This window comes from Leptonychotes weddellii, chromosome 15 (assembly GCF_054177405.1).
Source record: "Leptonychotes weddellii isolate Sample4059 chromosome 15, ASM5417740v2, whole genome shotgun sequence".
Lineage (NCBI taxonomy): Eukaryota > Metazoa > Chordata > Mammalia > Carnivora > Phocidae > Leptonychotes > Leptonychotes weddellii.
This window is the reverse complement of record NC_138383.1, coordinates 3,337,749-3,351,689: the sequence shown is the minus strand read 5'-3', so window position 1 is coordinate 3,351,689 and position 13,941 is coordinate 3,337,749. Positions and strand designations below refer to the sequence as shown.

The window sequence follows — 13,941 nt, the reverse complement described above, 5'->3', positions numbered from 1 at the left end:
AGGTGTTGGTGTTGCTGTTCTTGACTGGGATGCGGTCCCACAACTTCCCACCTCTCCTTGCAGACCGGCATTTTGTCGCAGACCCTGCTGCCTACCCGAACGGCGGGGCATTTCCCCACACCGCCGCCCTGCGCAGAGGCCACAGGCCCCACGGAGCATGTTCACATGGTTCACGGGGGCCAAACCGTGAAAGTGGAACCGGAAACTCACTTTCCCTTCTTAATGGTGTTCCTGCCGAGCAGTGGGTCCAGCACAGGGTCCACGGTTTCGCCAATGTTCTCGATGAGCAAGATGTCCCCTTCGGAAATGGCCTGCTCAATGATGTCCAGGTAGCTGTGGGCACGACATGGGGCCAGGTAAGGACGTGGGCCCAGAGAAGGCACCGCCAGGTGCCCCAGAGGCAGCCCTTGGAGCGAGAAGGCACCAGAAGACAAGTGGCCGAGGGGCCAGGAGCTCCTTCCCTGCGGGGAGCTCTGGGGCACCTGTGGTCCTCTCCCCTAGGAGCCCACGGGAGTGCAGCCCCCTTATGGCGGCAGCCCTAGATGTTTTCACACCTGTGTCTGGTCCCAGGTGCCCGGGGCACCAGGAAGGCACGCGGGGTGGCCTTAGTGACCACCTGTGTTGAGGAAATGCGTCCCACTAGAGACGAGAAATGCGAAAATGACTGGCCTGAAGCCTTGTGGCCGGCAAGTGGCCAGGTGGGATTCGAGCCTGGGTGAGCAGCAGGTAGTGGGGGGTGGGGGAGAGAAGAGCCCCGAGGTTAATGCTTTACTGCTGGTGCTGTCCCCCAAAACCAAATAGCGGAAAACAAATCCACCTGTGAGCCAGGAACTGTCCATAAAGACCCGCCCGCCCGTCTAACCTCAGGTGTGTTTGCAAGCCCAGGGGCCCAGCCAGCCAGAGGCTGCCTTCCGAGCCCCTCCCCACACCCCGGCCCCGCCTGCCGCCGTCACCCACCTCTTCTGTCCCAGGCGGATGGCTTTCAGTTCACTGCCATATTTGTTTTTGATCCACTTGATTCCTTGCAGCTGGGCATCCACGATGAGGGGCCAGCGCTCCGTGTTGCACAGGATGGTGGCATTCTCAGTGGACATGCGGTCGCTGGGGAGGCCCTGGTTGTTCCAAGTGGCCACGTCTGCGTCATCCGTCAGCAGGCTCAAGGGGTCCAGACCTTCCGTGATCGGGATGGGGACCTGCCAAGAGGAAGTGCTCCGTCTTAGGAGGGGCGGGTGATGTGGCCATACTGCTCCAAGGGAAACAGCTCTCCCAAGTGACACGGCGGGGCCGTGGTTAGACCACGGGGGAGCCGTGTGGTCTGGAAGACCACCACTCCCAGCGCCCTGATGGAACACCTTGGAACCTCCCAGGAAGGGCATCCGCGTCGGCCAAGCTGGGCCACAGTTTAAACCCGCAGTGGCCAGAGCGTCCGTGTGTGTGACGTTTGGCTGGGTCTGCCCCACCCCAGGGACCTCCCCAGATTTCCTGACTGATGAATGCAACCAAACCTCTTACCTTTAACTGATTTATATAAGGGACCCAAAATTTCTCCATCAGCTCATTTCGGTATTTCTTGGTGAAGTAGCCCACGTAGGATACGAAGGCGGAAATCAGCAGGACGTCCCCACACAGAGTGACCCCCTGGCTTTTGAAGTTCTTCACCGATTCAGCCCAGCGCACATTCTCCGATGCTAATCCCCCTACCAGCCTAAATGTGAACACGAGGTCAGCGGGGGTCAAAGGAATGATGGAGGGTCGCACCCAAAGACCAGCAAGCAGCCTCCACCTCTCAGTGCCAGGAGTCTGGCGTTTGCAAATCCTGCCTTTGCTCTGTGCTTCAACATGGAAATGCTTTGGGGGAAATTCTTGGGAATCACTGCATTAGGGAAGCAAAACTAACGCTTTCTGGAGGCACCTGGGGCCTGAGCTCCCCTGCCCCAGCCGCCTGCTCTGATGTCACCTCTGTGCTGACCTTATCTGAACATTTCGCCCACGCCAAGGCTGCTGCCGGGACACCACTGAGCTCAGGCTTTGGCTAGTGGGAGGTCTCGGTAAAGGTGGAGTCCGGGTGGTGGCCACAGTGGCCACAGGACAACATGGCATCCAGAGGGCACCCGGCCCCACGTGGAGCAGGGACTGCAGCGTGGGCATCATGCAGTTCAGGCCACGAGCCTGAGAACTGGCCCCTGGCCCCAGATGTGACATCATCGGTCTGCGATGTTTGTAGAAAGCACAGTTTGCCTGATTAGGTCCACTGAGGTCTGTGAGCATCACCCGAGGAGCCCTTGCTTCCCGAAGACCAAAAGACGACTTTGCTATTCTGGGCGGGGATGATCTAGTCCCTCAAACCTGGGACGACGTCCGCACCCTGCTGGAGGCCGTTGTCACACGGCCTGGGGACCTCCCAGGATCCCTGTGTCTCACTGACAAACTGTCAGCAGTTGCCAGCCCGCCGGGTAGGAGAATGTTCGACCAGAAGCCATGCCCTAGGACCCACTCCACCTGCGGCTCTGTGCCAGGCTCCCAGTGCTCACTTTTGGAACCTCGAAAAGACAGCTCTGAAGCCTCGCTGTCCATGCGTGTAGTGAGCACCCGAGGCGTGGATGGTCTGAATTGGGATGTGCATGGGGATTTCCAGGACTCAGAGTGAAAACGTGCACGAACCCCCTCAGCGATCCTTCTCACAGCGATCACATATTGAAATGATCACATTTGGGGTTCACTAAGATACGTTATCAAGATTGGTTTCATCTTTGTATGGTACTGCGGGGGCAACAGGACATTGTAGAATGATGGGTGTGGCTCGAGCCACATTCCCGCCGGGACAGTGCTGCCCTGGAGTCCACGGGCATCAACAGACATGAAGCCCCATGCTGGTGGAGGCCCCGGAAGGCCGTACCAACAGCACAGCGCGGTGGGAGCGGGTAGAGGGGGATCTGCCCGAGTGGGCCCTTGTGGACACCGCCTCCCAGGCAGGTGTGGGCAGGTCTGGGTTGGGGGGCTTCCTCGCAGCCAAAGGTCCCGGGATGCGCGGGCGCCCACCACGGAGGGCTTCCAGCTCCCAGAGGTGGAGACACTGGCTGACAGCAAGTCACTGGGTCATCCTCATGACTTTGCGCAAGCAGGGTACTGCTGCCTCCACCCCGGGCCGTTCCTCCTCCTCCAGGGGCTGCTCTGCGGGCCCGGCCCTTCTGCGGGGCTGAGAAGGCAGGAGGGGTGCCCGCAGGGCGGAGCGAGCTACCTGTTGGCCAGCGAGATCACCCTGTTGGTGGCGTCGGCCTCTTGTTGGCACTTGATCTTCTCTGCTGTTGCCTTTTCAAAGGCCGACGTGAGGTTGCTCAGGTTGGCATTGAGTTCCTGGGCAAACACGGAGAGGCCCAGCAGTGGGGCGGGGCCTCTGGGGCTGGGCGATCGGTCCCTGCGGCTGCCTGGGCTCCTCGCTCTGCTGAGTGATCCCGGGCAGCCCCCGCTCTATGGGACCCCGACCCGCGGCTCTGGTGCTCTCCTCGGTGCGGGCGGGCGGGCACTTACCGCAATCTTGTTTTTGATCCGCGAGAGCTTCTCCTGCGCCTCAGCCAGCTCGGCGTTAGCCTCCTCCAGGGCCTGCCTCTTGGGGGCCACGTCGCAGTACACCTCGTAGAAGCGGACGATGTTGATGCACCAGGAGCATAGGCCCGCGGCCGCCGTGGACTTGGAGCGGATGAACTCGGGGTCGAAGGTCGGGTTGCCTTGGTAGGGCCTGCAGAGGGGACAGCGGGCGCTGGGGCGGGCTCCGCAGGCCTCCCCCGCGTCTCCCCCTCCGGCCTTCAGCGCGCCCCGGTCCGCAGCTCTGGGCCGCTCGCCACAAGCAGTTACGAGGGGAGCGCAGTGAATTGGGGCTTTTTGGGAGGGGGATATCTTCAAGATGAAGAAAAGAATGAAACACAGAATTCTGGCCCCAGAAGCGGAATTTGGGGTGTGAGGCGAATGGCCCTGTGCTCTAGACGATGGCGGGAAACCAGCATTCCTTGTCCTCTCTGTTCCCGGAGTTTCTATAGCTGGTCCAGTTTTCATTCTCCAAAGACCCCACCCATAAGCAAGAAAACTGGGGTTCGGAGGGGCTCAGCAACTTGCCCCAAGTACCACGGACAGGAAGCAGTAGTTCTGCCTGGGGCCGGGGGTCAGGCGCTGTCCCGAGAGCTCCCGCCGTGGCACACATCGTCACCCCATGTCGCTCTGGGGCGAGAGGCCCAGAGAGGCTGAGCATCTCTCCCAACATGACCCAGCTGGGGGGCGGGGGGCAGTGCTGACATGCACCCAGGACCCACACCCCCAGAGACCCCCACCTCCCCCTCCCCGGCGTCACCTCCGCTCCCCGGGACACCACGGCCTGGGCGTGCCGAGGAAAATTGCCCGGAGGTGCACTTTAGAAACCAGTATGTTAAAAACGACAACAGTGTCGTGAAGCATAACACACTGCACTATCTGCAGAAAGAATTTCCAGTGCGTGATTCAAGAGAATGACTGAAAAGTGGAGCACGGCCCATCTCCTCCCTCTGGTTTACTTCACGCTTTGTTTAGGTCGATGTTAGGACGGGTTTGCCTCTCTCGGCCCACGTCAGGCACGTGGGGGCGGCCGTCCGGGAGCTGGCGGAACCCTCCACCGTGCACGCGGAGCCACGGACACGCCGGTCCTTCTGCCACGGGATTGTCCGACAGCTACAGGTCAGGCTGCTGACGTAGCAGGAGAACGTTGTTCTCTCCCCCCAGGTTGTCTAGACGGCGCCCCGACAGTCCTGTGTACGTACAGTATCGTTTCAGCTGCGCAGAGACCAACGCAGCAAGGAGGCCCCTCGGCGTCTGGTCCCACGCGCACCCCGCAGCAACACTGCCCACCCGCTGTGCGTGTCCCTCCAGACGTGGCGCGCTTAAGGTGACCGCAACGGAAAGAAGCCACGCCTGATGGAGCCCGCGCCGGCGGGTGCTCACGGCACACGTGTGCACGCGTGTACATGTACGGCGTGTGTGTGCGTGCGTGCATCACCCATGCTCATGCGCACACCTGCTCTTGCCTCGGGGGGGGCACTGGTGGCCTCCCTCGTGGGCCCGCAGCTCCCAGCATCCTGATGGCCGCGTGCAGCGTTGCTAGACCCTCCCGTGTGCTGTGTGGGGAAGGGGTGCCTAGACTTTGAGCCATGGGGCTGCCCGCCTGCCCTGATCCTTCAGGTGGGGGAGGCAGAGGGCGATGCAGTCGGGGCCACGCTTCCCCTGGACACCTGGACTCCGGTGCAGCCAGATCTCCCCAGGCCGCTGCCGCCCCCCGTCTCTGGGGTCCCACCTTGCTCCCTTGCCCGCCCTGGCGAGCACAGGCTGCCCTTGGGAACGGGCCGCCGGCTGGGATGGGCTGGAGAGGACCGGGGGACCGCGCAGCGCCGGGACGTACCGCGCTCCCGACAGAGCAAGAAGCCAACGGAAGCCCGCGGCGCGGCCCAGCGCGGACTCACTTAAATGCTTTCAGGCAGGCCTCGGGGATGTGCTCCTTGTCAAACTTTTTCAAGGAGTCCAGGAAGGTGTCCACTTTGCCCATCATGATTTTCGCAGCTTTCCAGCTCTTATCCTTGGGGATCTTGCCCCCGGGCGCGGTCAGGATCATGACGGCAGCCGTGACGTTGACCACGGCATCCGGGGGGGACCCAAAGGACTTCAGCTCTGTCAGGTTGTTCTGCAAATGACAGGAAGCAGCTGGGAGGGGACGTAGCCCTGCACGCCGGACCCAGAGGCCCCATGGCAACTGCGGGAAGCTGCCAAGAGCCTGCGGGCCCCCTGCGCCAATGCCATGGCTTTCTCCCCACCCCCCCGGGGCCGGTCCTGTTTCTTTCTTTCCCGCCCTCACCTTATTCAGAGTGTCGAGAGCTTCCTGCGCGGCCAGGAGGGCTGGCTCGGCCTTGGCCAGGTCCGTTTCACAAGCTTTTTGTTTCTCTGTGACATTCTGGAAGGAAGCCACGCAGGAAAGATCAATGCGGGGTGGGGGGAGGGGGGCTGCGCGCAAGTGTGTGTGCACGTGCGTGTGTGTGCGTGTGTACATGGAGCCCTGGGCAGCAGCGAGGGAGCACGGACAGGAGTGAGGAGGGTGGCCTTCCGCCCGAAGCCCAGGCACAGAGGCATGTCCCCCATGGTGCGTCCCCCATGGTGCATCCCCCATGGCAGCAGCAGGGCTGTGTCCCGTGCTCCCCTTCATGCCCCGAGGTCTCCACCTACTGCCTGGATCCCGCCTTTCTCCTCCCTGCCACCCAACACTCAGGTTGGAAGAAGCCGTGCTGGGGCCGCAGACTTGGGATTCTGGAATGGGAATCGGTCCTTCTATGGGCCCAGCTCCCAGGACTGGAAGGAAAACCTGGGGCCACGTGGACCCCACACCGCTGGCTCTGAGGCCTTATGGTCTCTTGGTGCCATTGTGTAATCTGTCCAAAATGGAGCACAATCGGAGGTAGAGCTCACCCTCCCCTTAAGAAAGTGAGAGCATCTTCATGCATGCACGCATTCCCTCTTGGGGTCCCGAAGAACCCCTCTGAGCCTCTGGATGCCAAGCACAGAGACCAGTAACAACTTGGTATCTATCAATGAGGAAGAGCCTCAGGGATGAAGCCAGGAGGGGCTGGGGGGTTTTGCTGGGCTCAGAGGAGGGAGGACGGAAGGGACAGGGTCTCTGCAAAGCACCATGTGGAGGGTCCATCCAGCCGCCGACTTTAAGGACAGCGTGGGGCCTGACTGCAGGAATGGGCACAGAAGGTGTGGACGTGGCTGGCTTCTTCCCTGGAGCCCCCCCTTCAGGGGGCCGTTTCCAGATACAGGGGTTGGAGAGGGATGGGCGCCCAGACGTTAACAGCTGTGTGTGGCATCAGATGGCAGGTCACAGTTTGGGGTGTGGATGTGGGTCCCGGCTCAGATCCTGACTCCGCCGCTGGCTAGCTGCTGACCACCCTGGGCCTCTGAGGGTAGGGTGTGCGGGTTACAAAGAGGAATGGAGGGGGCTCCTGCCACCCTGCCTGGCCCGCATCCTCCTCCTCCAGCACCTGGTGGCAGCGTCAGGCCCCTCCTCCTAGAAACCACTTGCTACCATGCCATGCTGCATCTCAAGAGAGAGCAGGCAATTCCTGGAACGCTCTTCATTTAAACACTCACGCAGGTGCATGTCTGGGGGCATCAAAGGCATGCAGGGAGGGGTGGAGAGAAAGCCGTTTGGCGAGGTGCCCCCCCAGCCCCGGGGCCAGACACATCAGCACCTCCGGGGGCTCCCGATGCAGCGGGTCTGAGGACCAGGGCTCCAGTCCGAGGCGGGCTTCTCAACCCTTAATGTGCTGGTGGGTCACGGGCATCTTGTTAAAATGCAGACCCGAGAACCTGCATTTCTCACCAGCTCCTGGCAATGCTGCCACCGCGCCCTGGGCACTGCACTTGGAGGAGCCCGGCTCCGGGACGGACGTTTCTCTAAAGGACAGCCCTCCTCTGAGCCGGGGGCCTCGTGAGTGGGAGCAGGGGCTCCTGCAAGTTTGGGAGAACCTCCCAGCCTTTGCCTGGGCCCGGAGGAGGTACCAAGTGCTCCGGGGAGGGAGGCCCGGCCCGGCAAACCCACGAGTGGCTTGGGAGCCGTGCTTGTCCGCACCTTGTTGATGACCTCCACCTTGGCCTCTTCCTCGTCGGCGATGGCTTTCTCTTTGCTGACCTTCTCGGTTTCCACGCCCACCACGTGGATCAGCTTGTCCGCATTCTCATTTTTCTGCTTGAGTTCGGCCTCCTGAATCGCCAGCGTGGCTTTTAAATCATCCACCTGGGGGAGGAGATACCCAGGATGGGCAGGCGTGGGCCCTGGCCGCCACGCACAGGCTGGTGGGGCGGCACCAAAAGTTTGGGGCCGGGGCCAGGCTGCCCGTGGTCGTGCCAGGCGGGAGGGAGTGCGGGGAAGGAGTGAGTGATAGGGTAGGCTATGCCGCCCCATTCTTGATGGTTTCTCCCACGAGGAGGCCCCTCAGTCGCTGTAACAGGACCATGTCTGGAAGGCTCATCTGGGAGAAAAGAAGCAGCCTGCTTGGCTGGGCTCCTCCCTATTCTTTTCTGTGCCATCTCTCTGGGTGGGAGCACTCCTGCTTGGCCCCTCCAAGCTCTGTCTTCCTGGGACACCCCCTGCCATCCTCCCCCCTCCACGCCCCACAGGGGTGGCCTTGACCCTTGCCACACCGCCTGTGGTGGGGGCAAGCTGGCCTGGCTCTGGCTCATGGGCTCGGTCTCCCTGGGGGCAGAGGCGGGGCGGCCCCAGCTGTGCGGGGTCACACCTGGGCAGAGAAGCGGGGGCGGGGCTGTTTTCCGGGCTCCCTCGGGAACACCAACAGTGGGCAGTGAAGGTGATGGGACCGGGGCTACATGAGGGAGGGCACCTAAAGCCAGGCAGAAAACTGGATGGCAAAAGCCTTTCCATCTGGGCACCACAGCGTGCAAGGCATCTGGGAATGGACGCGTGGCCACGGACGCCCTAGACCCGATGCACAAATCCCGCTGGACTTGGGCCCCCACGTAAAGCGCCCGACACAATGACAACATTGCCAAAGCATGTTGAACCCACACGTTCTCTGTGGTTTGAGAACGGAAGTGTCTCCAAGGCAGGAGTCCTGTTTCTCTTGCTTAGGGGACGGTTCTGGGACCTGCCGGCAGAGCCTCTGCCTTCCCTACCTGGGACGCCGTGCTCTGCAGCTTCGTCAGACCATTCTCCAGCCTCTCAATCTTGGCCACCAGCTCCATTCTCTTCTTGGCCAGCAGGTTCTGGTAAAGTTTGATCTGCTCCAGGAAGGTTTTGGGTGTGGTGTAATTGGAGCGCCTCTCCGTGGCCAAGTACAACTTGGACATCTCGTTGACCGTTGTGTGCACGTAGGACATGAAGAGGCTGATGGAGGCCTTGACTTCTGGCTGCAAAGGCGACAGGGGGCCCCTCGTTCCTGGTTCCCTGGCGGGAGGGAGCGACCCCACTCCCGCGGGGAGGAGGAGGCTGCTGGCCACCGCGATTCAGCAGGGCGGGTTTCCCGTCCTCACCAGGACGCCCATGAGATGCGTGCCCTCTCTCAACCTTGGCCATTCAACCAGCAGTGCCTGCAGAGGCTGTCCTGGGCACTTGACATTGCTCCACCCGGACGTGGCTAAGCACCGGGGACAGGGCACAGCGTTCTTCCTGTGATTCTCTCTCCCTGACTCACATGCTTGCATCCCTGGGAAAGGGCAGGGCCTGACAGCAGGTTTGAGCAACCCGGGTGATCCAGCAAGCATTTACTGCGCTGGGTCCTGGGGTTTAGCAACTCCCTTCCCACACCAGGGTCACGGCCACCGCCATCTGGGCCGCCCCACCTGCCCGAGGGCTCTGCCCCAGGAGCTGTCCAAGTGATACTGCCTAATTAGAGTTGATTTGGGAGTGTGTTCATCCAACGCATGCTTCTTCTTGGGCATCTACTCTGTGGCCCTCCCTGGTACCAGCAGTGGGGCCATTCCCCAATCAGGAGGCTGCTCTCTTGGGGGCTGGACACCCACGTCTGTGCTCCCCAGTGAAACGTGGGAACTGCAGTGTTCTGAGAACGGCCCATCCCAAACGTGGGCGCTCTAGCGATGACAAGCAGGGGATTTTACCCATCTCTAAAACTAAGGGGAAACGTTAATTTCAGGTTTATTTTACCCTACTTCATAACCGAATATGTGTTCACAATAAATAAAACGTGATAACCAAGTGTGATTTATTGTAGGGCTGCTCATCGCTCCCGTTGGCTGGGTCAGAGTTTAATGACCGTTTCGAGGTTGGCAATTAGCTCAAACAGCGAACCTGGGCACCATCTTCCCATGAAAGAAAGCCCTGGTACCCATCATACTTGTCGCAGCCTGTAACAGGGGCAGGTCAGAGGTGAGGAAGCGGGCCTGGGCGGAGCTGTGTTGAAGCCTGGGGCAGGCGTAAGTGCAGTGCTCCCGTCAGCCCTGATCAGGGACTGTGTTTAAAGCCAGCCTTGCTCAATCTGTTGGCACACCGGCGTCAACCCTCTTGACCCGGCCCTGGTGGGCGGTGGCCACAGGGGTGTGGCACCCCCAGCTGGTTGAAATGGGTGTCCCCTGGCCATGAAACCAACAACCAGCAGCTTATCTTTGTTTACAATTTTGTTCACTGTGAATCATCTAGCATTAATTGTGATTTTTAGAAGGATCACACTAAGACATTACTGGTCTTGATTACTGATGTCACACCTCCTCCTCCCCCCTCTTTCTTTTAAAATTATTTATTTATTTATTTGACAGAGAGAGAGAGAGTGAGAGCAGGAACACAAGCAGGGGGAGTGGGAGAGGGAGAAGCAGGCTTCCCGCCGAGCAGGGAGCGCAATGCGGGGCTCGATTCCAAGACCCTGGGATCATGACTTGAGCTGAAGGCAGACGCTTAATGACTGAGTCACCCAGGCGCCCCTCCTCCCCCCTCTTAAATTTTGCACCAGGGTGAGTCCTCACCCGGCTCACCCTTGCCCGGGCTCTGGAGGCAGAGGGTGCGGGGTCCCTCTGTTGCAGGCCGCAGATGCCCTCCGCCCCCTGGCTCTGTGAACACCAGCAGGGGGGATGGCGGACGGGGCTGTGCCCAGTGACTCACGTGAATGCCCTCAGTTTCCTCGAGGAAGCGCGCGCTCACGGACACAAGGGCATCTTCCGGCCACTCGTGGAACCAGTTGATGGCCGTGCAGTTGACGACGGCAGGGAATTTCCTTGCCCGCACGCGCAGGATGGAGCCCACGGGAGAGAAACACAAGATCACCTGGAGGCGGGACACAGAGGAGCTGCTCATGGGGATGGTGGTGCTGAGGGCCAGGCTCACTTGAGCAGAGAGCTCGATCGGGAGGAAAGCTCCCTGTTGTCTGTTTCCACATGTCTGCGCACCCCTGCTTCTGGGTTTCCCTCGCAACCGATGAACGTTCCACTGACTTCACGCCTTTCGTGAGAGATGGGGGAGTGCAGAGGGCACCCCAAGCCTTCTGATGTGGGCCCCGCAAGAGGGGGAAGAGAAAGGCCGGGTGAAGGATAGAGTGGGCAGATGAGGCCCGAGGACAGGGAAGGGTACAATCCCTTCAGCAGGGCCGGTTCCCAGGGACATGGGACTCATCCCCAGACAGCCTGGGACTCCCCAGGATGCCGTAAAGACGGGGCTCCTACCTTAAGCTGCTTGCGCACTTTCTCAATGAAGAATTTCCAGCATGTTTCCCGAGTGTCAGTCATGCCGAGGGACTTCACTTGTGGTCGCATGGAGGAGATGATGTTCTCCACCTCGTCGTCCGTGAACAGCCCAGGGATCTCCCCCGAGGCCAGCAGGTCATTGATCAGCACCAGAAACTGCTCCTCGGCCACCTGGGAGTCTGTCATCAGGAACACCGAGGGGACGTTCTTCACCGCCGACTTTATGTACTGTGCGCTCAGGTCAACCTGGACCCAAGGAGGACATGCTCAGAGTCTGACAGCCACCCAGGAAGGGACAGCTGGGGGTCAGCTTTGCAAGGAATATGCAGGGTCTGTAGAATGGGGCCCGGGACCTCGGGCTCACCGAAGCCCACGTGTCCGTCAGCCGACCAACGGACAGACAAGATGCAGTCTCTCCATAGGATGGATTACTATTCAGGCTTACACCGGAAGGACATCCTGACCCATGCTATACAACAGGGCTGGGCCTGGAGGACGTGATGCCGAGTGACGTCAACCAGTCCCCAAACGACAGATGCCGTAGGAGTCCACTCAGGTGAGGCCCCTGGAGCAGCCGGACCAGTGGGGGGTGGGCGCCAGGGGCTGGGGGCGGAGGTGGGGCTAATGTGGGCAGATGAAGGAGCTCTGGAGACCGGGGGTGGTGGTGGTGGTTATAAAACACTGTGAACATATGTAACGTCACTGACCTGCATAGTTACAACAGTAAATTTTGGGTGAGGTCCGTTTTACTACCAAGAAAAGAAAAAGGAAAAAAACACAAAACCTCAGAGACCCTAGAAGAGGTCTCGAATAAACGCACCACGGGCTCGGGTCTGGAGCTGGTCCGGGACTGAGGACCCTGCTCTGAGCAATCCCTACAGTCAGCGCGAGGCCCGTCCCGTCCCTGATAGGATTTAAACGAACAGCTCACAGAATAGCTGCATGGTCGTGCTGGAAGACTACATGAAGGAGAACAGTAAAAAGGAAAAAAGATGAGCACATCACACAGCAGGACGGAGAGTTGCTCTTCTCCAAGAATATGGCAGCGCACACGCACCAAGTGTAGGTTTGTGCGCACACCGTCTGGCGCAGCCGTCCAAGGAGTAACGTGCATGTGCGGGGCTTGATGACTTGATCTCTGTAATGTCTGAGTTTCCCGTAAGCTCTGTGGGTCCTGTTTGTTTTCCCTTGCCCACCCCCATAGTCCCACCTTCCTAGGCTACCGGGCCTGCCCTGGGGTCTCCACCTGCCACCTCCCAGCACTTCCCAACCCCCCAACACGTCCTTCCTCTCCCCCAGATTCCTCGGACGCCCCCATATGCGGAGTGGCGTTCGTGACGCGGGTTCCTCCTGGCCCTTGTGACTTGGCTGCCCTCGGCCCCCAGCCCAGTTCTGTCCCTTCCTCATTTCCTGCCTGGTGGGGGGCACCACCCTGCTGGTCCCTGCTGCAGGTGCGGACATCACGTCAGCTCCGAAAGCTCAGATCCCGTTGAGAAGGAGGTCAATGATCACCTGCATCCAGGTGGATCTAGGGATCGGTGGTGATGGAGGGGGGCACAAGCTCCCATCTCTGGCTGGGAGGTCCCTGGAGCTGCTTATTAGACCATGGGCTGGCCCGGGGAGTGCAGGGTGTGGGGCGCCAGCCAAGCCCTGTCTCCACACAGTCCCCCTGCACAGGCAGAGCCCTCGAGGCCACCCCTAGACTTGGGCCTCTCTCTCCCACCTCACTACACTGTCCAGTCCCAGCCTTCACGGGGTCACTGAGTTCTCCCACACCTTCCTACTGGTCACCGCGCACCACTCTCTCTGGTCCTCCAACCACCCTTCACTTGGTCCTCTCTGCTCAAACACTTGACGGCATCTCATTTTCTGGGGACCAAGGCCAGGATTTTCCACAAGGCTCAAGCCGTCCCTCGGGGGGCAGTTCCTGACCCCTTTCCTGCCGCATCCCTGACCCCCCCGGGGGCGTCCACAGCTTATGCCACAGACCATAGAACAAGGTCACGTCACTAACAGCACGGTGCAAGGCCCATTAGCCCGCTTTGTCTCCTTCCTTCCTTCTGAACCCACAGCAGCTGCTTCATCAGGGACAGGGAATGGTTAGCACAAAACAGCTCCGTGTGGGTAGTGAGAGGACAGGCCTCGGCGTGGCTGCAGCCGATGCCTACGAGTAGAATAACACTGCTCAGACTCAACACCCACAACTGACCCTCAAGTGAGGAACCGGGGACAAAATCCGCACAGGGACAGAGCAAGGGACAGGATGCAGTGGTAACATTAACCCATTATGATTTGGTTAATGGACTAGAAACTTCTCAGCAGGGAAAACCCACTGAGACAATACAGCTTAGATGCGAGGGTCCTAGTTGTGCTTGAGCGCAGAGCGCACTCGGGAAATCAGTGTGAACTAACATGACTGGCTAAGCTGAGGGCCGATCGGGGCAGGAGGCAGCGTCTGGGAGAACCCACGAGGGAGACCCTTCCCTTAAGGCGGGGACTTAAAAAAACACATTGGCTAGTCCTCTGATAGAGCAGAATCCATCGGGGACAATGACAACCAGGAGCCAGATGCGGGTCCAGAGGTTGCAGTCCCTGGCTCAGCCCACCTGGTGTTGCTGGCAGGGCACTGTCCCCACTGTCCTTCCTGGGTTCTTGGCCAGCAGACCACCTCCTCCCACAGAGGATCCAGGATGCTGTGCCCTGGTGGGGCTCCAGACCGCCCCACTG

At 60.2% G+C, this 13,941-nt stretch overlaps 1 protein-coding gene across 1 annotated transcript in view; it reads right to left on the bottom strand.

The window, feature by feature from the left end:
- DNAH17 (dynein axonemal heavy chain 17) overlaps positions 1 to 13,941 on the bottom strand; it is a 95,563-nt gene that overhangs the window by 21,508 nt on the left and 60,114 nt on the right. Inside the window, exons 54-64 of the mRNA XM_081804364.1 lie at positions 11,194 to 11,460; positions 10,637 to 10,798; positions 8,701 to 8,934; positions 7,640 to 7,804; positions 5,870 to 5,965; positions 5,481 to 5,698; positions 3,529 to 3,736; positions 3,239 to 3,354; positions 1,513 to 1,705; positions 958 to 1,193; positions 211 to 333 (exon numbers count right to left, since the gene is read on the bottom strand). Coding sequence (XP_081660490.1) covers positions 211 to 333; positions 958 to 1,193; positions 1,513 to 1,705; positions 3,239 to 3,354; positions 3,529 to 3,736; positions 5,481 to 5,698; positions 5,870 to 5,965; positions 7,640 to 7,804; positions 8,701 to 8,934; positions 10,637 to 10,798; positions 11,194 to 11,460 — 2,018 coding nt within the window. The remainder of the gene's footprint in view (positions 1 to 210; positions 334 to 957; positions 1,194 to 1,512; positions 1,706 to 3,238; positions 3,355 to 3,528; positions 3,737 to 5,480; positions 5,699 to 5,869; positions 5,966 to 7,639; positions 7,805 to 8,700; positions 8,935 to 10,636; positions 10,799 to 11,193; positions 11,461 to 13,941) is intronic.